General features: G+C 40.9%; 1 protein-coding gene across 1 annotated transcript; it reads left to right on the plus strand.

The window, feature by feature from the left end:
* Nucleotides 1–381: 381 nt before the first annotated feature.
* LOC134603462 (cathepsin K-like) lies at nucleotides 382–25,557 on the plus strand. Its single transcript, XM_063449453.1, has 8 exons — nucleotides 382–425; nucleotides 3,099–3,223; nucleotides 4,254–4,396; nucleotides 5,968–6,171; nucleotides 8,276–8,449; nucleotides 11,101–11,260; nucleotides 24,819–24,933; nucleotides 25,381–25,557. The coding sequence occupies exons 2-8, from the start codon at nucleotides 3,121–3,123 to the stop codon at nucleotides 25,487–25,489; spliced, it is 1,008 nt and encodes a 335-aa protein (XP_063305523.1). The 5' UTR covers nucleotides 382–425; nucleotides 3,099–3,120; the 3' UTR covers nucleotides 25,490–25,557.
* The last annotated feature ends 625 nt before the right edge of the window (nucleotides 25,558–26,182 follow it).

Consider the following 26,182-nt stretch of genomic DNA (forward strand, 5'->3'; position numbering starts at 1 on the left):
TAAAGCTTCGACCTGTGCGAGATAGTAGGTTTCTAAGTTAAGAACTGAATGATGACCTGCTGAAGACTCCTGCATTGGGATCTTATTCCTTTACATAATATCTGGGAATAACTCAGAATTCAATTAGCATAATTGTAACCTAGTCTGAAAAATGCAAAAGTTACTGACATTTGAAAACATTGCATTAAAGGTTCTACATACAGATGCCTCCTTCCCTGAAAAAAAAAAAAAAAAAAGAGTAACTGAGCTTAGGTCAGTTGGTAGTTTACATCTTTATCAGAACAGTGAGTGTTAAACAGCTTCCTACAACTGTTATGATTGCAGATCTGATAATGATAATATATGTTATTTGGCAGCAAAATTGCCTTTAAATAGGCAGAAATCGGTGATATGTATAAGTCAAACCAGATAGACTGAACAATCAGGTAAGTGATACATCATACTTAACATAGAAGTATTATACGGTAAATATAAATTGAGACATTTTTAACAAAACATCATTACAGTGAGTGAGGTTTGGTATTCAACAAAGTCATGCAACAGACACTTGTGACAATTATCTATTTGTTCTCATAACCTAAATAGAAAAAAAGATAATTTCGAAGTTAAAAAAAATCATTAGACATAGTTACATAATTTTTTAAGTACTTTTTTCAGTTAACCGTAGAGTAACCTGTGAGCATTTGCATATATGTGTCCATAGCTTTAGTGAATATTTTCAGTTATAGTACATTGGATGCGCCAACATTATTAGATTTTTATTAGCAGAATGTTGTTATGTTCAAAGTTTGTTAAGTGTTTTTTTTTTTTTCAATGGTTAAATAATGTTTATGGTAGTCAGCATCTACAATTTCCACTATTATACCTTCTAAAAAAAAAACTGTATTTTTTTTTTTTTTTACCGCTATCTGCCATAACATATTCCCAACATGCAAATGAGGAAAACAAAAAAAGACAAACAACATAAAAACAAAGGCATCTGCCTCATTCAACCGCTAACAAAAGGTTATTTGATTGATGGACGATTACCCGATCAGATCCAAAGCCTTTATTTCCTAGAAAATAGATACAAAAATTCCAGCAAAATTGCTATGTTATTCTTTCGAACTTGATTATAGTCTGGTAAACTGATAGGTTTAGTAATCGATTTATCAGAGAACACTCAGTAATTTAGTCCAGAAGAACAATATGTGACAAACTGGGAGATGGATTTTCTGTTACCATTCTGGATTTAAAAAACAAAACATTTCCTATCCGGCTAAAGGCTTTAAGATTTATATAACCACTTATTCCGGGCATCTTCAAGCTGTGTAATGGTTAGCATTTGTGTTCTGCACATTCCATGAACTACAAAGGGCATACTGACAGTGAGAGATTCCTTCATAACAAGTCCGCACGACAATATTAATCTTCATCTGTTGACGAAGGTTAAATGATGCCAAAATCAATCTACTGAATTTTTACAAAATGAAAAATTCACACGTTGATCTCATCATGATCAAGTTCAACTTTTTGTTAATCCCCCAAAATTACTAATTTTTATTAAAAAAAAAATAGATAACACGTGCATTTCATGCGTTAGAACAAACATGCATTAGGAATGTCTTTAAGAATCATTAAAATGCAAAACCTAATCGCTTTCAAAATTCCTGCCATTGTGGAGCTATGAGAGACAGTCTGCATCCTTGTTTTAAGGAAAGAGACTTCACCAATCAAGAACCTGTCATTCTGATCTGTGGAGTCAGATCTTATTCCATAAAACCCTATCAATGTAGTTTTAAACCACTCTCAGTGGGACAGTAGATGTCGATGCTTGCTGAAGTACTTTATGTGTGAAGAGTGTGTCCTCTTTTTACAAAAAGTGCAGAAATGGGACCTTTAATCAATGAACCTTTTTACACCCCCTGTAAATCAGACAACAGTCCTATTACTTCCTGGTTTGGTTAGCTCAGTGGAGCTAATCTCAAGAGGCAGCAATTGCCCAGAGCACCTGTCTTGCAAAGACTTCTCATTGAGTCTGTGATTGGACAGCCACAAAAGGTCTGGGCGGGGTTAGAAGGGGAGGGCTTGCAAAGGCAGCAGACAAGAGTAAATTATTAAAGGGACACTCCACTGTTCAAAGGTTTCTAAGTGAAGAACTGAATGATAACCTGCTGAAGACTCCTGCATTGGTATCTTATTCCTGTATATAATATCTGAGTGTCTCTTTAATAATTTTCTCTTTTTTTTTATAGTTTTAATCTTTAGAAATAATCTTAGTAGATTAACACAATCAATGCCTGTAATACACTCTCGCTCACTTTTGGATCTAACGTTAAAAGAACAATAGCCCACACTTAGCTAGGACTTTGCCAATAATGTGATATCTTTTACTAAATTAGCTGATTTAAAGGGTTACTCAAAGCACCATGACCACTATGGTGTTTTAAAGTGGTCATGGTGCAAAGAGCCTGTATGTGCAGCATTTCAGTGTGAGCCTATGAGCATACCGAGAGAGTAAAGCTATCTGCCAGAAATGTAAATGCACATCTGACAGGTTTAATATCAAGCTCAGAACAAGAGTATTAATTTAGTGCATATTTATTTGCACAGACACTCATTCATTGGCCGAGAGGATTAGCTCCCTGTGTCTGCACAGCAGACGATTGTGGTTATGGTGCTTGGAGTAACCCTTTACTCTTGTACCACCAATAAACTAGACTTTTGAGCTGCATAACCTTTAAAGAGGAACTGTCAGCTGCCAGGACTTTAAAATAATGTTAACATATCCCCTATATTTACCAAATATGTATTTGTGAGGTGTGGAAAATGAAAGGAACTGTAGAATTCCATACCTCTCTATTCTGCAAATGAGTTTTCCCATCTTAGCTCTCTGACAGTCTGATGTACTTTGTGATGTGATTTGCTAATATTTTATTAGAAGTTTATAAGAAAAGAAAATGAAAAAAAAAAAAAAACATGTTACAGGTGAATGTCATTGTTTTTTCGCAAAGATGTAAATTTAAGAAAAGTTACAGTTCCCCATGATTACAAATACTAATTGTAAGATGCTCTTTACTTTTCCTTTAATCTCAATACATGTGGACTTCTCTTATTAGGTGTATAACTGCTACTTCTACAATGAATTTGGAGAAAAATGTGCTTGTTTTTTCGGTAATAACACTTATTTGCTCTGCTTCAAACTTTCTCGATGATGAGTGGAAGCTTTGGAAATCCAAATATGGTAAGCATAGAATACCACTATTATAATAAATATTAGCAACAAATATGTATGACCCAAAAATACAGTACAAAGAAAAGCTATAAAGCAAAATCGGAAAAAGTAATAAAATCTTTCATTTTGCTTTGTGTGCATTTTATATTATGTTCTATGTTAAATTTTGTATATACTGTATATTAATATTGTTTTTGTATTTTATTGTACACTAACTGTAACAATGCAATGATTTGTGGACCCAGGACATACTTGAAAACGAGAGAAATCTCAATGTATCCTTCCTGGTAAAATATTTTATAAATAAATAAATAAATAAATACATTCATTGTTGTTCATTTGTTAAAAAATTATGCAGCTTTTACATTACATTTATCCAGGAAAAAATTATAATATGCAAATCACAGACGCATGGCCAATTACCTAACAGCACAAAAGCAAGGGGACTTCTGCCCATTACAACTGCAATGGACCTTTGGCTGAAAGTGCATGACATGAGTTATTGTAAAGGTGTGCTCTGTGCAAGATATCCACTACAGCTTATTGTAGTGGTTATGGTGCACCAAAAGCTCCTACACCAGGGATAGACAACCTTCTGATGCTTTGCCAGTATTGTAGCTGTAAGGGCATTATGAGAGATGCAGTCCACAACATCTGGAGTGCTGAAGGTTGCCTACCCCTGCCTGATCCTCTTGTGCAGCTTAGCTTATGCAGAAGTCAGTTTCCGCACTAGCCCATTCAACGTTGGACTACAATGACAAGCACTGGGCCGTTAGCACCTTCTAGAGGAAATCAAAGGTACTACATGCACAAAAGAACAATCAGAAGGTAAAACAGGAGTGAAACCAGGTAGTGAAATCCAACTGCAACATTATTAGATTTGTAATATTGTGAAAACCCTACAACTCGTTTTCTCTTATTTCATAAATATAAAATATCCTACTTCTTGCTGCCATCTTTGCTGATTTTTTTGTGCATTCTCTCTATATACCACATTTTATTGGAAGGTCAATTTGATCTCTATTTTTGTTATATATAGGAAAGCAGTATAAAAATGAGGAGGAAGAAATTTTTCGTAGAAATGTTTGGGAGGAAAATTGGCGGACAATCCACAAACACAATACCTTGGCCAATCAGGGTTTGAAGAAGTATACTCTGATTGCGAACCATTTTGCTGATATGGTGAGTTACTAGTTATTTTGTTATTTTGAAGGTCATGACGTAAAACTCCATATATACATATCAGTTTGGTAGAAGGAGTCTGGTGAATTCATATACAGGTATGTCCTCATCTACAAGCATGCGTAGCTGTTTACAAACAATTAGCCAAGACCATACTGATTTAAGCCATATAAAGGTTGGTTACTGCATAAACTGTCAACATTTGGCATTCCTGTGTATTTGATGTCAAATAGATATTTGTATAGATAAAAATGGAATATCTTGTATTGCAGTGATTTTTTTTGTGTGCTTATCTTGCTGTCTGAAGAATGTTCTTTGGCATTAAGCAAGAGAATCTAGGGGTAAGATAACATGCCCATATACATGACATCACAAGTCTTTTTCCTGTGCAGGAGCAGTGTGTAGAGCACCTGGGGTATAGGGGTTCTATGTAGTTATTCAATCAGGTAGTTCTATATCGTTCTTTAAAATGAAACTGCTCATAAAGAAAAAATGAACAATGTCTGCTGTCCACATTTTATGTAATTTTAGTGAAGAAACCAAATGTGCAGTTATATTACAAAGCAGTAAGTAAAAACAAGCAATAAGCCAGCCCATGATCTAATTCTTCTATTTGACTAAAGAACAGAATGAATGAACACTACAGAGAGAACACTATAGGGTCAGATACACAAACATGTATTCCTGACCCTATTGTGTTAAAACCGCACTTAGCTGGCTTGCCCTCCCCCCCCCCCCCCCCCCCCCCCCCCATTAACACTTTTTAAAAGTAATCAAAATGACCAACTTAGATCCTTAGACGGAGATTGTTCTGTCCATGCGCAAAACAACAGAGCTCTGAATTAGCTCAAAAGAATGTGAGTGGTAGCGACACTTAATTACCTACCACTTATACGCTTCATCTACTGTATTGCACCATTGGGAGACCTGTGTATATAGTAACTAACTACATATTATAGTTAGGAATACAAAGCTGTATTCTGAACACTACAGTGTCCCTCTGCCTTCTCCCCCAGCCACAATGAAAGGGTTAAAAACTCTTTAAACACTTACCTGATTCTTTTCCTGATTACCTGAGGGGTACATAGTACGCAAACTCTGTGAAAATGCAGGACGGACCTCTAGTGGCTGCCTGGTAGAGGCAGTTTTAACCCGAGTGTAATGGAAACCCTTTAAAACTTCAAAGAAGAATCTAGTTAGGGGTTTGCTGAATATATTGTGTTTCTGTCTATTTGTCTGTCTATCCCTTCATCTGTCCGTCTGTCTATTCTCACAATTTAAGAGTATATTTAAAATTAAATTATGCATTGTAATTCGGGTCCCTTTAAAAAAAAAAAAAAAATGAATATTAAGAATCACTGTCTTAAATGTTTGTCCGGGTGAGCGGCCATTGGATAGAGCATATTTTATTTTGTGTGTTTTACAAGTTTTGAAATGCGTGTGTCAGCAGCAAAGTGCAACATGATACAACTGCAGGTGTCAATTATTGAATTAATGATAAACAAAAAGAAAAAGTGTATTTTAATGTATGACCTTTGAATTCACATTGGTCTGTGATCAATTTATTTCAGACCTCGCAAGAACGTACACAGAAAAGCAGAATGCCTTGTCCAAAGCTAAATGCTCCAAAAGCAGCAGTTTTTCAAGGACAACCTGTCAAAAGAATGTCTGGTTATCCAGAGATTCCAGAGGAAGTTGACTGGAGGAATTCTGGGTGTGTCAGTCCTGTAAAAAATGAGGGGGACTTTTGTGATGTATCTTGGGCGTTTTCAGTGGTAAGCGATGAATATATCATCAATTTAGGATTAAAAGAAGCAATGAAATAAAGCACTTTTTTAAACCTTTTTTGGGGGGGGGGGGGAGGGGGAAGCAATTATTGCACTCCTAAAGAAAAATGAGATTGGTGTTTATTTGTTGTGTTTATTATCATTTATATCTGTACTTTTATATATGTGTATGTCTGTATACATATGTTTTTATCCACAAATGGCCAGGAAAGTACTGCTTGTAGAGGAATGTTTTTGCACATCTCAGGGTTGTTTTTTTAATCTTATTACACACCACTATTGCTTTAGGAATGCAAACATGTGATCCTAATGGTATAGTGTTCCACTAACTGTTGAGGTTACCCCTCCAGCATTTTTACTCACCATCGCAATAAATCTTGATGGTCTCAGTCACTCCAATGCTTTTTCAACCATTGGGAGGCTAGTGCACATGCGCGGGCATCTATCAGAAGCATTGATTAAAAAACTTAATAATCTGACTCAGTTATTGCAGCAGAAGCAGTTGTCAGGAAGACATTTACTAGAGGTGTGTTTAACCATGCAATTAAAACATTGTGGTTAACATAGAAACAGAATGTGACGGCAGATAAGAACCATTTGGCCCACCTAGTCTGCCCATAAGATAGTTTTCCAATTCTAGAGCTAAAATAGGCACTGCTGAGATTTGAACTCAGGATCCGCTTTAACCAACTAAGCCACAGCACCACAACATTAAAATACAATTTTCAAATTGAGGACATGATGTTAGTCATGATTCTGAAAATATATTAACATTCAAAATTTTTAAAGGGGGCACCAGGATTTGAACCTGAGATCTCTTGATCTGCAGTCAAATGCTCTACCACTGAGCTATACCACCAAATCTATAGACCTTGCAGGGTTAAACTACAGGTGCACTACACCCAGACTACTTAATACAGATGACGTGATCTAGAAGCTGTCCCTTTAAGTATGTATAATAAATAAATGAATGAATGCGAGCACTCGCTGGATTTTTCAAAGGTGTATTGAAGCAAAACATAGGATCAACATCTTAACCAACCATACTTTATCAAGCGGGATTGGAGCTGCAGTGGGGGATGGGGCAGTAGTGGCAGGTAGGATAGATAGTAGAGGGACAGTGGCTGTATTGGTATGGGAGGATAGGAGCTATAAAGAGGACATACTGGCTTCAGTGGGTGGGAGATAGTGGCTATAGTGGGGGATAGTGACTACAGTGGGAGGATTGTGGCTGCAGTGGGAACAGCAGCAATAGTGGGGGGATAGTGGCAGCAGTGGGTGAATGTTAGCTATAGTGGGGGTATAAAGGTGGTGGTGGGAATAATAGTAGCTGTAGAAAGGGGAAACGGACTATAGTGTTACCTGTTGGTGCAGACAGCCCCTTCCGGCCGGCACTAGGAAATGTATTACCTCAGGTGAATTACCTCACCTTACCAGCATTCAATCCAGTGTTTAATGAACAAAATTGTAATCTCTCAAGAAGTGACTTGTCGCGCTTTAAGAAGACGGCCAATGAGGTAAATCATCAGAGTCTGTTTGACGTTAGATTTAGTTTGATATTGTTAATGAATACATAAAAAAGAATGCTTGTTTGAGAAATGAACAGTTATATTGTGTTTGTATATTTGATTGTTTTATTAAAGTGACAGGAACCATAACAATTTAATCTAATGCTCTCAGCCAATCAGTGACTACCCGTTCACAAAACTGGCACAGAAAGCAATGTGCAAAACCTGCTGAAACAGGGCTGCCTTCATACCAGCCCCATTTCTTATGACATGGCTAGATGCTCTCAAGTAAGCTTCTCCAAACAGCTACAAACAAGGGGGAAACTGAAAAACTGCAGAACTGAGACCTATTACAGAAAAAGAGACACTATTTTTTCCGTCCATATTTTTCGGCTTACCACCCTCCCCTCCAGAAAAATTATCTTATTGTTTTTAAACTACTGCAAATGTGTTTTTTTTTTCCACATAAAAACTGGTGGGGCATTGCACAAAGTGTCCTTATGGATGAGCCTCCACTGCAGGATGAATGTTCTAATAATGAAATAACGTTCGCATGATAATCTTGTTCTGTTTTATTTTTGTAGGTGGGCGTCCTTGAGAGCCGTTACTGCCTCAAAAACAATGAGCTGTTTAGTTTCAGTGAGCAGCAACTAATTGACTGTCTTGGTAGCTGCTGTGGAGGAGACCCCGAACTTTCCTTCGAACATGTTGATGAAGTAGGACTCATGCAGAGCAAGGACTATGAATACACTCAGACGGTACCGGACTTATGTTTTTATTAGAAAATAAAATAACTTAATATTCCTAACAGCTTACCATACAAGAGCCATGGTTTAACATGTTTGTATTTCACAGGGTTTGTGATAGTAATTGTTTTGAAATAAATCAGGCCTCTCTTGTCAACATGGATTTATTATCCATTTGACTAAAAAATAGTAATTGTGATTCATATCCATGGGGTGTGATGTTGGAGAGATGAAAGAAAAGTCTATCTGGGTTCCTAGTGATTGAATTCTAAAGCAACGTGTGGGTCTCAGGAGATAGGAGAATTTTATTCTCCCACTGATAGGATTGCAGAAGCGGGAAATGAGGTATGAATTAAAGGGTGGGTTATCCTGCAAGAAGGGAGTAATGTGTGGATCTACACGCTGAAGCCGCTGTGAAGTATGTTGAGAGAGATTGGACAAGGAAAATGTCCAAAAGCAACAACAATATGTATTTGGAGGTCATGGGGTGGTAAATATATGGAATGAGGGGGTCAGAAGAGGATGATGACATTAACCAAAGGGACAGGAAGGTTTCAAGAGAAATACAAAACTACAAGAAGAACGCAAAAGCCACAGAAAACAAGAGAGGTACACGTTTGACTTTCATGTATTTTGCACTCTGAAATGTAGTCCATAAAGCCTCACTGACCCTTATATATACTCTAGTTATGATTACCAGCCTGTAGAGGAATGAACTTCTCTGTCAGATGCCTCTAGTCACTTAAAACTTCTCTGTCAGATGCCTCTAGTCACTTAAATAATGCAAATTTAAAATATAAATTAAAATGTAAGCTCACACCCTGCTTCCAAACAGTACAGGAAGTTTTAATGGGTCAAATCATTGTTACAGTCAGTAAGAGTGGAGGAGTAAAGGGACTCTAGATAAATTATATTGCATACTGTCTAGAGCTGCGGTTCCTAAACTGATGGGCACACAGGGGCACCGTCATAGCACCGGGAAACATTTCTGCTGAACAGGGGCCCGGTTTGGTGCCGAGGCTATTTAAGACAGCAACCAGGCACCTGTAGTGTCGGCCGGCTTGGAGGAAGTGACAGCCTGTCGCTTCCTCCCAGCTTCTTGCAGAGACAAAGCGCAGGAGGAAGTCGGCAGCGGCTCAGGCAGATTCAGCATGAGTGGAGAGGAGCAAGAAATGCTGCTCCAGACCCCACATCCCTATCAGTCAGAAGAGGACCAGGAGTAAAATCAAGCCACCCTCCTGGACATAAGGTAAGCTAACAGGAGGGTGGCTGCAGATATAAAAAATATGACTTGTATGTGTTTATGTGTAAGTCAGATTATGTGTGTCAGGATGTGCACCTGTGTGTGTGCATCTGTTTGTCAGGGTGTGCATCTGTGTTTGTGTCTATATATGTCGGTGTGTCAGTGTGTGCATTTGTGTGTGTATGTATATGTTGTTGTATGCTTGTGTTAAGGTTTGTGAGTATATATGTGTGTGTATGTGTCAGTTTATTTATATATATCTGTATGTATGTATGTATGTATGTATGTGGTAATGTATGTGCATACCTCCAAGCAGTCAAACACCAGGACAACATTCAAACACACTCCTGCAATCTAACACAAATAGTACATACAAATACACCCCTGCATTAAAACTCCAAAATTATATACAAACACACCCCTTCACTAAAACACCATTCAAACACATCCTTGCAATCAAACACAAACATTACATACAAACACACCCCTGTATTAAAACACTAAATTATATACAATGATATACAGGGCTTGGGGGCCAATGATATGGTCTGGGTGCAGTGCTCCTGTTGTTTTAACCATGCAATGTAAAACATTGCCATTTTATAGAAACCACAATTTTTTCATTCTAGGGTTAAACATACCTCATATGGCTTTGTTCCTGACAGCCAATCGAGGTGCTTCCCCTGTGAGAACCAAGTTAGACTCAGTTTGTCAATCTAATAGAGAGCATGGCCCGTGCAGTCTCACTACTTAAGGCAGTCTCACTACTTAAGTCTCTACCATTTAGAAATTAAATCACTTTGTTTATACGTTATACAGACCTAGTCACGCCTCCCTGCAGCTTTCCTAAACACTGCCTGAAAAGGAACCTAGATATTCTAGGTTCCTTAATTGCACATTCTGTTTAATTTAGAATGTCCTATCTCTTTCTCTATTAACAGCCTGCTAAAGCCCACACGTTCCTCCTGTGTGTGATTAAAGGGAAAGTTTAGTGGCAGGAAAACAAAAATTTTTGTATTCCTAACGCTGTGGTGTTTCTTAAAGCAAATGTTGTGTTGATGCCTATAACCAAAGAGTCTCCGTGATTAACCAGATAGATGAAAAGCCTCCCCTATTCCACCACTCTATGTACATGGGATTAGAGATGAGGCTCAATTTACCTGGGACATGACAAATGGTCTCTAACTCTTACTGTACCAACTTGTTGTGGTGGATTGGAGCGTAATAGTAATTGTTTAATTGCATAGGTTGTCTCCATTCCACTATCCAAGAGTGTTTTACATTTCCAACAGAAAAAAAATAACAAAATGGTGTTCTTAAGGGGTTATGGCTTCTTTTAAATTTCATCAATCTCAGAAACCGCTTTCAACAGCTAAAGTTGTTCTGACACGTAACCTTCATTCTCTTTACTTTTTCACAGGCGTTTACTTGTCTGTACAATCCAGAAGATGCAGTTAAAATTAACATTACCAAGTTCTACTCTCTAAACCGAAATGGCAACATCGCCAAGGTGCTGGCAGTGGATGGACCAGTCGCTGTGTTCTTAAAAGTTGGTAATGATTTCCATTTCTATAATGGAGGTAAGTAACCTGAAGACAACATTTTCAATTGTCCTCTTGCAAAGGGTGAGTGGAGATTGTTAAATTAGCCAGTGCCTTCACCTGACAATTTGGAGGGAAGCTAGCAGGGGTCTGCAGTTTTCCATGGAACACCGGTGAAGAAACATGCAGCTGGCATGGAGCTGATTTTTATCTGTGGCCCATACTGCAGTGAACCTTGAAGCAAAACCTTAATTCCTGCATAGCTGGGGAAATGTCAGTCCTGGGGAAATGTCAAACTGGGGAAATATGCTTATGTGTAATACCAGCCCAGTCAAAACAAGAATAATTGGGTGGAGGAGCACAAGAAAGTGTCAAGTATCATAAATATATATATATTTATATATATATATATATATATATATATATATATATATGTATATATATATATATATATATATATATATATATATTTGTGGTCGGGGACAATAAGGCGAGTTATAGTAGTAGTGGCATAAGTTGGTTGTGGTGTGCGGGAATGGACGTTCGGGTAGGCCTGTAAAAAGAGGGCCAACCAAATTGAATGGTTTAATAAAGAGAGCGGTGGGTGGGCTGAACCAGGCAACAACAGCACAGAGGAAGGGGAAGCCTGTATATTTATAGGCAATATAACCCCTCCCACAATTCCAGGCCTCACCCACAGGCTCAGTTATATATGAGTATGGAGTCAGGTAAGGGGTGTTCCTTATATAGCTAAGTGTATTAGTGCCACTACTACTATAACTCACCTTATTGTCCCGACCACAAATATATATATATATATATATATATATATATATATATATGTATTAAGGCCATTTGGTCTGTAATTGTGGGAGGGACTTAAGATAATACACTTAGCTATATAAGGAACACCCCTTACCTGACTCCATACCGCTCAAGGTCAGCATCTAAATAAATCCACTTCAGGTTCATCAAGACGCCATTTTCGGAATACCTTTTTCTCCACGAGGTCTTCCACGCTGAGCTGTGTCCAGGATTCCAGCCGCAGGCTTTTCCATCCGACCAACTTCTTGCTTCTTTCCATTGCCGCGGATAACGTCCAAATGACTTGCAAACCGTAAGTTGACCTACCCGTTACACCAGGCAACAGTCCCACGGCATCATTCACGGGTCAGGTCCTCACTTTACGGTTACGTTCATTTTCTAACTGCTACACTCTGACTGTCCATGCATCGTTCGTATACACAGCCGTTCGTTTACACAACCTTTCGTTCACATACATTCTCATATGTATCTAGCCCCGCTCGGTCATTCGCATACTCCCAAATGGGAAACCACACAGAAACTCTACTTTTGTGCAAGGCATCTCCATTCGTGCATTACAAACCGCACCAATGGAATCCATGTGTTCGGTTTTCAAATGCTATGCTCATATGTATCTTGCCCCGCTCGGGCATTCGCATACTCCCGAACAGGAACATATTCAGTGTATATATATTTCATGTAAGGCCTTGCCGTTCGCGCATTACAACTGCGCAAACGGGAAATCCATGTTGTCACGAACACACCCTACTCCAAGAGTGTGCTTGTCGTAGTTGTGGTGGTGAAAGGGTTAAAGTTCACTATTTGTCTGCACTCGACTGGAAATAATGACAAAATCCCCCTTTTAACACCACCCACACTTAAACATAATAATATAACTATTACTATTTTTTTTTTTATTAAATTCTTTATTTTTTGTATGCATGGGTTAACAATCGTTTGATAGTGCCACAACGGCATATGCAATCAGGAAATAATTATAGTTTTAATACAGATGTGGCATGGAGAGAACTGCACATTTTTATATGTTATATAGACAAGCTTATGTATGCGCTTCTGTCTGTAGCGCTCAGGAATGTAACATTGCTTAGTGTACACATTACCAGTATCCTGTATGCTTACCTATGTGTATCGAACATGCTTAGTTGTATGCAGGTTACAATATACTAATATCTACGCTTGAAAGGGTTAAACTGCTTGTGGTATGCACGTTAAGTTATGCTTCAGTGTTAAACTAAAGTGTGTACATATGTTTATATAAAACTACAGCTTGGTTAATAGAGTTGCTTAAGTGAGTGATGTGCCACCAGGCGGGTTGTGGCATGCTGGGTTATCTTCTGCGCTAATCTGGGTAGTAGGTCTGTCTTGTGCTGTATCTTCAACTGTGGCTTCGGCAGCAGACATGTCCATTAATCGACAACCACAGCCAAGGTGTCTGCTGTTAAGCGGCCGGTATGCCTTATATGCCGTCTGTCGTGTGGAGTTGGGGTACCTGTCGCTTTTGGCATCAGGAGTTGTTGGTGATCGGCATTCCCATTCTCCGGCAGAGAAAGTACTCTTGGGGCATACCAGAGTCTATAAAGTCCCGAGGACCCACTGCTGGCCCAAGTGTCTGCGGATCTCTGCGATCCCACTACCCGTCCGGTATGTGAGTACGGGGGTATGGTGCTTTACCGGCCACGGTGACCAGGTGGGGGAACGTGGAGATGCAGTCATCGTTTGGAGGTGACCTTCCCGGGCACTGCTTCAGTGTTGGTCTGTGGGCTGAGAGGTAGGGGACCCCGGCGAGACACACTCAGCTGAGGCAGGCGCTGGGTCAGCTTCTGGGGGTCGCCCTGCGATGTAAGTGAGCAGCAGAGCCGCAGGCCGCTGTTTCCGGTAGGTGCTTCGCTGTCAGCCATCTTGTTGGAGCCGCATGGCAGTCATTGACTTTAGGCTGTAAGTCATCCAGGAGCGCTGCCAAGGTGTTGTTTGCCTGGTGGGGACCGGGATAACCCCCACCGGCCCAGAGGGGGGGGGTGAACGGAGCCGGGGGCCCCCGTATTGCTGTGGTTCTCAGTGTTCGCCGGGGCAGAGAGCGAGGCAGCGGCCGTCCACCCCACTCCCCTCCCGGGTAGGCCTCAGTCCCCCAAGCCCCGGAGCATCTCACCAGGACCCAGTGCCCCGATATCAGGTGCCCCAGCTGCACCGGGACACTCCAGGGCCATGTATCGCACGCTTCCAGGGGGTTCCAAGCTGATTGTGGTGGGTAAGTACCCATTGTTAGTTGAGTTCCCCTGGAGCTGTGATGCCTTGCAGCCTGCTGGTATGGCCGCCCGGCCCCGCCCCCCATAACTATTACTATTTTAACGCTGCCACCACCAAGACAATTTATAAATGGGGTGCCTTGGTCCCCCAGGTAAATCAATAATAAAACCCACCAAATATTACTTAGCACCATATTTAAGGAATTGCAAAAATATTAATTAGTCTCTTCAGGTAACATGATTCTTAACCAGACAAAGGCAGAACTTAATAAATGAATGTTTATTATGAGCAAAAGATAGTCACAGTGCATATAAAAATATATGATAAACAAATTATTTACACCAACAACTGAATAAAAATACAGATAAAGGATAAAATACAGAAGTCCTAATTACTAACTTAGGTTTTCAAAGTACAACTTCTATCCAGGGGGGTCTCTGTCAAGGAAGGATGATGGTGACTCACTCAAAATTAGATCTTGGTCCCAAGCAAGTACACTAGCACCCTTCAGGATCATTAGATATATACCCTGTGGATTACCACGCCTCACCCAGAGTTGGATTTAAGGCGTACCTACAGAAATAATAAGTGACCACCCTCCTTGTGTCCAGACCCAGATCAATCCAAATGGAAACATTTGGTTCTATCTTCTCTTATGTACCCGCCACAGAAATAATTGCCTCTATGAATTTGTTATTATTTTCCCATCCTATACATATGTTGCATGCCGGCCTTGCGATCCGATAGGATGGACACCACAATTCCTTCCCCTATGGTCAAGTTAGGCCACTCATGTTTGGACTTGGTTAGAGGATGGCGCTTGTCACATTCCAAATATAACAAAAATGAGGATTTATTATTATTCTGTGGGGGTAAATATTAATGTTTCTGTCTTTCGTTTGGATATGATACTGGAACACGGCTAATGGCATTTACATATCAAAGAGATGAAATGGATGAAGAGACATTCAGACTTTTTCCAAGTGTAGAACCTCACACCTTGCAGAGCCTTGATTACTTCACATCCATATAGTAAAATCCTTTTCACATTGCTATGCCATTCATACTATCCCTTCTGTCATCTGACCTCTGTGGGGGTCCCAGCTTCATAAGATGTAAATCCTTTTGACCTCAACAATACCATCGCTGTAATTTGTGCCATTTACTACATGGATAATATGGATAATATTCCATAGTGTAATAATAAATTATGCACCCTTGCCGTGACACATGTGTTTCACATTTTCAGTAATAAGGCTGCAGACTCCCGAACGAGAACATATTCAGTATCATTAGTTCTATGTAGGCATTGCCGTTCGTGCTTTACAACTGCATGAACAGGAAAACCATGTGTTTTACTTTTCTGTCTTTCATTCGTTTCACTGTTCATGCATATTTCCCATACGGGAACAGCTTGTCACAGCATTTCTCAGGTTAAACAGCTCATATTTCGGGCTTAAAAAACACTTGAATGGGACCACTGTTTTTGACCCACTGCCGGTTACACCAGGCTACACGTTTTTCGCATAGTTACAACCTCCCGAACAGGCTCAGCTTGTATTTTGTTCCATACAGATAATTACAGTCGGGACATATAACTCACAAACAACAGTTTCTAACTACACTGCCACCTACAGGGCACTCTGCAGATCTCAAGTGCACTTGCATTTTTGCAACACCATGTTCGCTGACCCCTACCGGTTAATAAGACATACAGCAATTCACATAGCAAGTAGTATATCAACATCTGGTATAAGTACACATATTATTACACAGTAGCAGGCACATCTGCATATACGTAACCGGTAATATAGTTCACAAACACATTTTTCACATAGTACGCTGCTCACACAACAGACTTTTCTCCTAGCAAGGGGACATACAACATACAAGATGGGGACAGACAACTTTATCATTTGTACATAAGGCACTTAATGGGTTAAGATTGATACATATTTAAACAGTATGGCTACGATGTTTAAATATTTACACACATACTGCACCTATTAAGATAAACCTGGTCTATGCCATATTTCCTTATGCCATACATTTTTTTCTATTTAGGTTACAGGTACTACTAAAAAACCTATACGAATTGTAAGGTTCAATACCATACTACCAGGTACGTACACCTGCTCACGTAGTATATGCATATCTTACCTTCCCTGGAATAGTAATAGCGTACTGGCAATTAGGGTTCTAGGGTCCAATAGGTATTACCCCCCCCCCCCCTTTTCTCTACATTACACTTTGGTTTAGTGGTCCTGCGGGGTCAACATCCCGCCTCACACTTGGAGGCATACATCCCTCGGGCTACTCATGAGCTAGCCGCCTTGCATTGTATCATAGAGTGGGCCTCACTTGTCACTCCCCTTTCTATTTTCTGGTTACTATCACAGAGAGGCCAACATCATGCCACTACTTTGGTGGCCACAAAAAATCCCCTTGCGCCAACGCATAGATAGAGCCTCTCAAGTCACTTGGCAACTAGCAGGGCCTCACCAGTCACCAAAAAACACCAAGCCTAATTGTTTCACCTTACGGCTTAGCTAGCAAGCCAGTACAAAACCCCTGGGTACAAATAATAATTGCAATCTTTATTGTCTCAAGAAGGTGGCAAAGAATTATCTCTTCCTAGCACCCCGGCTAGAATCGATACACCTTCACACAGAGGAGATGTTGCTAGTCCAGCATCAATCAGATCCTGGATGATCCCACACATTACCACCGAGCTAAGCAGGCGACGAATCCCCTACCCTGCCACAGCAAAAAAAGCAGAGTTATTTAAACTCCTCCGCACATCAACGGACAACACGGAGGCGGGGGAATGCCCCAGCAACACCAACTCAGGCAGCACCCAGGCCATGCTAGCCTCACTCATGAACTCATGAGCAAAAAATTAACGACATACTGGCATTCTCAAGTCAGTCACCACAGCCCTCACAAGGCTGGGCCGCCCGCTACTGTACAACCAGCACCAACCGAAACTCGGTTACCTGGTACAATCAATTCTCCTGACACTCAGCACGTTAACCCAGCACAGGAAACAAAGCATATATATGTACGACTATGTATCTGTGGTGATCAGATCCAGGGATTCCAGGTAAATCGGAAACTGACATCCCTGAGTTGCTTTGGTATTTGGCATATATAGAGACCTAGGAAACATATGGTGGTCCGGTTTTACGACTATCATAGGTCACTTTCTACCAAGGTGGCGCTCTCTCCCAGTTTGGTAACAGAATCAACTGGAGCAGACTGGATACAGAGATTTTCTACAGACACTTTTCAGGTCTTAAAACACCTGCTTGTGCATCATGCTCTTTCAATATCCACACAACAAAACATTTTCTTCCAACCAAATGGACGATCACTATCAGGCTCTAGGTACCAACACCTTTGGTAGAATGGAGCGAACTACCAGAGACAATTGGGTCGTCCCATTTTCTTTTTGGCAAATCCCAGATTTGCAACAATTTAATATTGGTATGTGTAGTTGCAGTGCATATAGACTGTTGCATACATGTTCAAATGGTTCAGGGCACATGACAAACCATGTGTCCCAATACAACTTACAAAACCATACTCACCATCTGTAAACATCAATGCATTTTCAACACTACTGACTCATCACCCTTCCAGACTTGTAGTAGAGTTACTAAAGCTCTGGAGTTTCAGAGGGCGCCTATGCAGGTATCGTGCATATACCATCAGGGAATCTAGCATGCCCTCACTTGCAGTCAGCACAACGGAACCCATCGACTGTAAACACACTCATAGCCAAGATTTGCAGAGGTTTTTTTTACTTGGGCTTTCCCAATCTCCACCATTGAGCACAGCATGGCGCACAAACCCATTGAGATTGTCACAGGGAAATCTTCCCTAAACATACACTAACCATAGACTTATCGGCACCACACACCTCTGCTTTCCCAAGTCTAAACTCCCTCATACCCTCCGAGGACTTTCCTTACAATATGCCACCATTGATCTACTTTCACAGCTACCACTCAAGCATGGGCTGCAGCTTGGTTAAGTAAGACTAATAGCATCAACACATTCAAAGGGCTACCATCCACCCTACACACTGGCACTTACATGGCATTAAATAGGCAGGTAGTTACTAATTCTTCTCCCGCTCAACTCTCGGGTCAAAGATTAATCCAACAATCTTCGATATTCGCAGAACTCTGTGCTGGTTGTGATAACATATCCAGAGCCCTCACAGTCATACACTATCTAGATGACTTGTTGGTCGAAGATAACACCTTTTTTCCCTAGAAACCTCAAGGAAGCATTAGTCTGGTTGACCATTTGGGCGTCCCATTCTCCCATAAGAAAAGAAGGTCCAGACACTATCATCACATTCCTGGGCATGCAACTTGACTCTGCATACATGGAAGCAAGTTACCACAGGACAAAATAGGTAACATTCTCAACAACATCATCACTACCTCCTGCTTAGTACTTACAACCGCAAGGAACTACAATCCCTACTAGGTTCCTTAATTTTGCCATGCTCATCGTATCACAAGGCCGCTTAAGATAATCCACTTACATATATAAGGGACACCTCTTACCTGACTCCATACCGCTCGAGGTCAGCATCTGAATGACCCTCCCACCACTCCACATTCTCAACCCTTTTTTCTTTCTTTACGTTTACTTTTCTTTTCTTACTCCTTGGTGGGCCCTCTTTATTTACAGGCCTACGGTATCGTCGGTCTCGGCACACCACAACCGTCTTGCTCCTTTATACTATCCTACGCTTATGCTGGAACCTTACTCTGTATACGGCTATTTGCTCCTAACACAAATATCTATCTATCTATCTATCACAAAAATCTGCACACCAGTCAAGCCATAAGACTTGCTTTTCACCCAGAATCATTTGTGTTAGTAACATCACTGCAAATCTGTGATTTCTGTGGGAAAAGTCTTATGGCTTGACTGGTGTGCAGATTTTTGTTTAACATTGTATTAACTATCCACAAACTTCAGGTGGAAGGGGGTTTCAATCACATTTTTTTCCCCACCATAACTGGTTTGGTTGTTGCTTCATATATATATTTATAATAGATACATTAAAGGGACACTCCAGGCACCCAGACCACTTCTGCCCATTGGAGTGGTCTGGGTGCCAACTCCCACTACTCCTAACCCTGCAACTGTAATTATTGCAGTTTTTTATAAACTGCAATAATTACATTGCAGGGTTAACTCCTCCTCTAGTGGCTGTCTACTAGACAGTCACTAGAGGGCACTTCCTGACTCATAGCAAAGATTTTCTTTGCTAGAGCGTCGCTGGACGTCCTCACGCTATGTGAGGACCTCCAGCGTCGCTCATTTCCTCATAGGAAAGCATTGAAAATATTTTTCAATGCTTTCCTATGGGGAGCTCTAATGCGCATTAGGTCTCCTCGGCCGGTGGGCGGGATCAGTCTCGCCCACCGGCCGACGGAATCAAAAAGAGGAGCGGTGCAGAGGAGGAGACAGTGACGAGGGACATCGTCGCTGCCTCTGGTAAGTGACTGAAGGGGTTTTCACCCCTTCAGTAACTGGGGATTGGTGGGTGGGAGGGAGAGGGTACATCCAGTGCCAGGAAAACGGATTGTTTTCCTGGCACTGGAGTTTCCCTTTAAAGCATAAAAATTTAAAGATTTACAAATAAAAATAAACAGTATAAAAAGTAATTACATATGTATAATATTCACCGTAAAGAGTCAAACTCAATAATGTGGATCCTAAGGATCACATGGGTGGTGTAAAACAAAAATTCCAATTATTGGGATTATTAATCCCAGTTAGATGTGCATGATATAACTGAGTAGATAAAAGTCACGGCCCCCACCGTATAATGAGGTGAGTTATAATAAGCTGGTATCTTAATATCAGCCCAGCTCTGTGCAGTTCACATTAGACCCCAGAGATGACGCATCCATCCATTGAAAAAGTAGGCAGTAAGGGGGCTTCATAAAACACAAATAAATTATAAAAAGTCAGAAGAATGCAGACGATGACAAGGGAGAAGAAAGAACTAGAGAATCTGTGAGAGTGAAAATCAGACAATGGAGACAGTGACAGTGGGGGTACGAGCAATAACTAGAAGGACAAGTCAGTCGATGGCCTTTGACACCTTAGTGCAAGCTTGATGCCCTGTAAGTGTGGCATTTGTAATGTAATTTAGCACCTTTCAACAAAGTCCATCCATAGATGGAGGGCCCAGGTTATGTTATGGGTAGTAGAGATGTAGGGTGAGACCCAGGTTAGGGGTAGAGAATGGATTGGGAATCCATATTAGGGGGTGGAGGACCTATTTAAGATGAAGTGGATAGGGGAAGAGGACCCAAGGTGGAGCGAGGGGGGACCCGAGTTTGGGTTAGTGATGAAGGGGAGACTTGGTCATCAAATCAGACACCTGCCAGTATTTTAAAATTCGTAAACCATATGAGAAATTACAAATATTTGCCCATAGGTTATATATCATAAATACATTTACAAAAAGGCTCAGTGCAGCTTTAACTCCTTAAGGACCAGACTTCTTGAATAAAAGGGAATCATGACATGTCACACATGTCATGTGTCCTTAAGGGTTAAAGAAAAAAAACAAGAAAAAAAGATGGTTAGCATTTCACTATCCTGGGAAGTCCTGGATGACAGGAATTAGGGCAGTCACATTGTAGCTGCTCTGGATGACTCCAGGTCTCATGCAGACTACGATAGTGTAGTAAAAGGACAACAACACTAGAGAAACTGCTTTGACTGAAGCTCTGTAGAGGTCCAGACCGGGCCTTGTCTGTCTGGACTTCAATATATCTTCCTCACATGTTCCAGTCAAACACCAGGAAATCACTTACCAGTCAGACAGTTATAGTGAGCAAATCTTAATTGTACCAGATGCATGTTTATCGAGGCTTATATTTGGTTCATGATCAAACAGGTACCCTTACCGTAGAGTTCCCAGAGTCCCTTACTTCAGTGGAAGATGGCCTTTGCATTTCCTTTTTCTGGGTTCCATATTTTGCATTCGAATAAACATATGAATTGCTTTTCTTGTGATTTTTTTTTGTGTGAATCTTTCTTTTATTGAGACAATGTGTTATGCGGTACAGAATGCCAACAAAAGTAAAGGAGTTAGTGCATATGACAACACTTTAAACATACAGTTGATAGATATACTCCTGGATAGTCTGTCTCTTTTTTTACGTATAGTGAACATGCTAGTCTAACTAGAAACAACTGGTTATACTATAGAATGATGTATAACAATTAAGAGCCCAACTTATAATGTAAAATAGAAGAGTAATGTTTACATAGAACAGATTGAGTTGAGGGTTACGCTATGCGCTATGCTGGCTCTATGTACTGTGAGTGGTGATCACTATGCACGTAGTGGGTGAATATAGGCAGACTTAACATTGAGCATGGTATGTAGAGGATGGGAGTTACATGCGCCAAGAGTGAGTTATAACATGCTGACTTCAATCTGTAATGCACGCTATTTATACCACTGGAGTCTGGTCTAAGAACTAGAAAATTGCATAACATGCTAGGTCAAATTACTCATTCAGCAATGTTTGGCATTAGAGAGGAGTAAAATTATAAGTGAATAGGCAGAAATAAAACAAAATATACTCTTCCTCAGCAAAGAATTAAGGGTTTCTTATCGGGTATGTCCAATTACTCGGTATCTCCTATGAATGAGGAGCCCCGATTGCAGGTTTGGTTACCCGGTCAGCCGATCCCCAACAGCGGTAGAGGTAGTACAAGCGTAGGGAAGTCCCAGTGAGCATCTACCAAAGTGTAGCGGTATTGGGTTCTCCTCCAGCCCCGGGCCTGTGTGAGGGTAAGCATCGCTAGTCCACGGTCTTGGGTGCTCTTTGGGACCAAGCCCCTTCCCTGACTGGGATATGCAGAGGGTTGCGATGGCACACGTCATCCACTGCGGGTGTTTCTCAGCTTGTGCGGCAGATGCAGGGAGGAGGCAGTGCCTCGAGGTGCATTCAGCCCGGGAGGGCGAACAGCATGGTGAGTTTTCGGTTGTGCGGGTTGATTTTCGGGATCAGTCGGGGGGCGACAGGTATGAGAGATTTTCCTCCAGCCCCAGGTTTTTATGAGAGCCGACATCCACCGTCCACAGACTTGGTACCTGTGTACGGACAAGTCCTAGCCCCCAGAAGAGCGAAGGAATGTGATCTTCTCCCTGTGCAGTTGATGTCTTTAGTGGCTTTTGGCCTAGGCAGGCAGTAGTTTGTGTGGTGAGGCATTTGGGTGAGTGCGTTGCCCGGAGGGGTCTCTCTCTTTGCCCTCCGTGATCTGTTCTCCGTTCTCTGGTTGGACCAGATGGCAGTGGAACGTGCCTGTAACTTGTCCCAGAAGGCCTGCAATAATGAGTTTAGCCTGGCTTCGAGGGTGTCTAGAGTGTGGAGTATTCTGATGCTTGTGGCTTCTGCCATCTTGAGAGGTCGGAGCTCCGTGAGGTATCTGCTGTGAGCGGTACTTTTAGGCAGCAGAGAGTGTATTAGTCTGTTTGCCAAGTGGGGCCCGGGATAACCCCCACCGGTCCAAGGAGGGGCGGGGTGTAGGAGACCAGAAGAGTCGCTTGGTGAGTCCGGTGTCAGGGAGAGCGGCTGCCTCTCCCCGGCTCCAACTCTAAAAGCCGCACGTGGCGTTCCGTGTTTCCAGTCTCGACGGGCTCCAGAGAGGTGTCACTCGCTTCAGCAGTGCACCCCCGCCGTGGGTAGTGCACCCTGGTAAATTTTTGGGCTATGTAGCCGCCAATTTTACCCCAAATTCTATCCGCCAGGCAGGAGCTTGTGCTGCCCACGCCTGCACAGTTCGGTGGTCCGGCACCAGCCCCACTTTTCTTGTGATTTTATGTCTAACTTGCATGTTTTAGATCAGATAGTTACAGTTTTTTTGGTTACAGCCAATGTCCACTCAAACCTAGGGATTTAACCACTATTGGAAAGTGGGTAATGAGAGAAAATATATGCTGGCATCCTTCCTCTTATATTTGCAGTCCTCGCATCCAGGATTCTGGTTCCTCTTTTGTTTATAGAAAAGCGGCTGAGTATTTACAGCCAATCTTGGACTTCGCACTGCGTAAAGCAAGTGTGACAAACTGCCATTTGCCACTGGGCATTGGAGAGGACTGATTGCTAGCCTCCTGCCCTGCGACTATGGCCCTGGGATGTATTGCCCTTTAAGAATTACATTTGGGCATAATGGATTTTTGAATGCTGTTCCTGGCCCTTTAAATGCTTTGGAGCAGTGTTACAACTTTTAAACTGGTACTTCAGATGCAGTTGAAGTGCCGAAGTGCAGAAGTCGTCGACGTGGCCGCCATTCGACAAACGAACACGTGGCGGCGGCCATTTTAACTTATTCGAACGCGGTCAGCGGTGTGTGCAGCCAAATCTATGGAACTGTTTGCGGCTACCCAATTGCACAAACACCGCTGACCCGTACCTTCTTCGACACCGCAGCTGGAGACTAAGTCCCGTTCGAAGATTCGGTCATAAAGGACTTATACCTATCTCCCGAACGGCTGAACGGATTCAAATGATTTTTGGGTATGTTTGTATTTGTATTTGGAATGTGCTGAATGTGCTGATTAATAATATGTAACTTTTTGATTAATAATATGTAACTTTTATTAATATTGGATGTATGATTTTAGAGTTATGAAAGTTGGGTAAAATGTATGTTTTAACTGTACGTATAATTGGGTTACCTCTCAGGCTAAGGGGAGGGGATCTGTGGGATGTAACCATTGTGTGATTGGGTAATGTATAATTGTATGTGGGCGTCTCCCTTGCAGGGGAGAATTGCATAAAAGCAGAGTGTGTGCCATTAAACCAGAGTTCTTCTTGACCCTCAACACGTAGTCTTGTCTCCTTATTGGAAGGGACAGCTATATTCACACTGGGGATTGCTATGCGCTGCATACTCCCTTGAGCTTTAATCACTTAGCTCTTTTGAGAGCTTGATCCTGTTACGCTCTCCTTGGAGGAGAGGTCTTTCCCACACGGTCCTGGATGCTGGAGGTTCATACAGGGTGGAAGGAAGACGGCGAGACTCCAGTCAAGCTACGGCGGTTGTGGAGTCTGCGGTGGTTGTGGTGTCTGCTGCAGTGCTTGGAGTCCTCAGGAAGCGCTAGGAGCATCCGTCAATGGAAGGTGTCCGTTACAGCAAGCTATAACATTTTGTGATTATATAACAAATAAAGGACATGTTATTTATCATGACCAAAAGATGGACTGGAGTCCGTAGTGGTTGCAAGACCACTAACTGGTTGTAATATATAAATCTTGTTTTACAAATACTGGTTTAAGAATTGTCCTTAATTGCTTTCTATCTGTGATAGGGTCCTGAATAAATATATTGCAGCAGGATTTCTTGGATGTCAGTCATATATCTGTCTCAGTTCGTAGTGATTACGGTTTCCCCTTTGGCTGTGCCAGTGCTTTTTTAAATGACTGATAGAATTAAATGTAACTAATTTTCCTCTTGTTTCTTATTTAAGGAATCTATGGTGATGATAGTGAAGACGCGGAGTGTTCTAATTCTATAGCACAAACAGTGACTTTCATAGGATATGGATCTGAATGTGGAACAGACTATTGGCTATTAAAAAACAGGTAAATTAAGAAAAAGGAAAAGTTCTGATCTACCAAACTTATGTTTACACATATCATGAAAGAAGGCTCCTGGTCCTGGGAAACATTGTATATGTCACATATTTTGGCTACTACAGCACCTGTTAAATAGGATAGGTCAGGAGAACTTTTAGATGTCGCTTTATGGAAGGGATGTATATACAGTTGCAAGAAAAAGTATGTGAACCCTTTGGAATGATATGGATTTCTGCACAAATTGGTCATAAAATGTGATCTGATCATCATCTAAGTCACAACAATAGACAATCACAGTCTGCTTAAACTAATAACACACAAAGAATGAAATGTTGACATGTTTTTATTGAACACACCATGTAAACATTCACAGTGCAGGTAGAAAAAGTATTGTTATGTAAAGTGCTACTGTTATGAATAATTGCATTTACTCATATATATGTTTCTTTACAGCTGGGGCAATGAATGGGGGGAAAAGGGATATGGAAGAATTAATCGCGTTCCCAGTAGATGCGTATCTACATTCAGGGTGGTGACAGCCGAAATTGGGGATTCTGAATGAAAGGAAATACACAAACTACACAGCTGCAGGACTCTCTCTCTCTCTCTCTCTTCATTTCTCTCTCTCTCTCTCTTCATTTAAAATAAATAAATCTAATGGGAATTTGACAAATATATATTTTATATTGTAAATTTGTGTTGATAATTCCATTACCCATAAAACAGAATTGTTTATTGATCATTTTACTCCAAAGTTGAGCATTAATTCCAGTTTAAAATCAATTTAGTTAATTTGGTTACTTATTACTGCGATTCTAGGTTGTATTTCCTTGTTTTATTATATCTTATTTTTGGATATAATTTTGGATATATATTAAGTGCTAGATTAAAAAAAAAAAAAAAGCAAGAATATTAACCTAATACCTTGTATATCAAACACATTGACTTGCTTGACTTTACCCGTAACTGGATGTGAGGATAAGAATGTGTATTCAAGCATAGCTATAATAAAAAAGATATTGAGATATTGGAGTAGTTCAGATGTAGAACCATGGTCGTTATTGGCTTTTTCAGGTAATGTTTTCAACTTAATAAAAAGTTCAACGTAATAGAAAGATCAAAAACTGCATGCAGTCCAACAAGAACTAGATACATTCATAGAGAAGCAATAGATTGTAACTAGGCATGAGTGGCCAAATATTACGTTCATCGTATTAAGGACTGCTAATAGCAGCATATAATTCCAGGACCAAGT

This window comes from Pelobates fuscus, chromosome 3 (assembly GCF_036172605.1).
Source record: "Pelobates fuscus isolate aPelFus1 chromosome 3, aPelFus1.pri, whole genome shotgun sequence".
Lineage (NCBI taxonomy): Eukaryota > Metazoa > Chordata > Amphibia > Anura > Pelobatidae > Pelobates > Pelobates fuscus.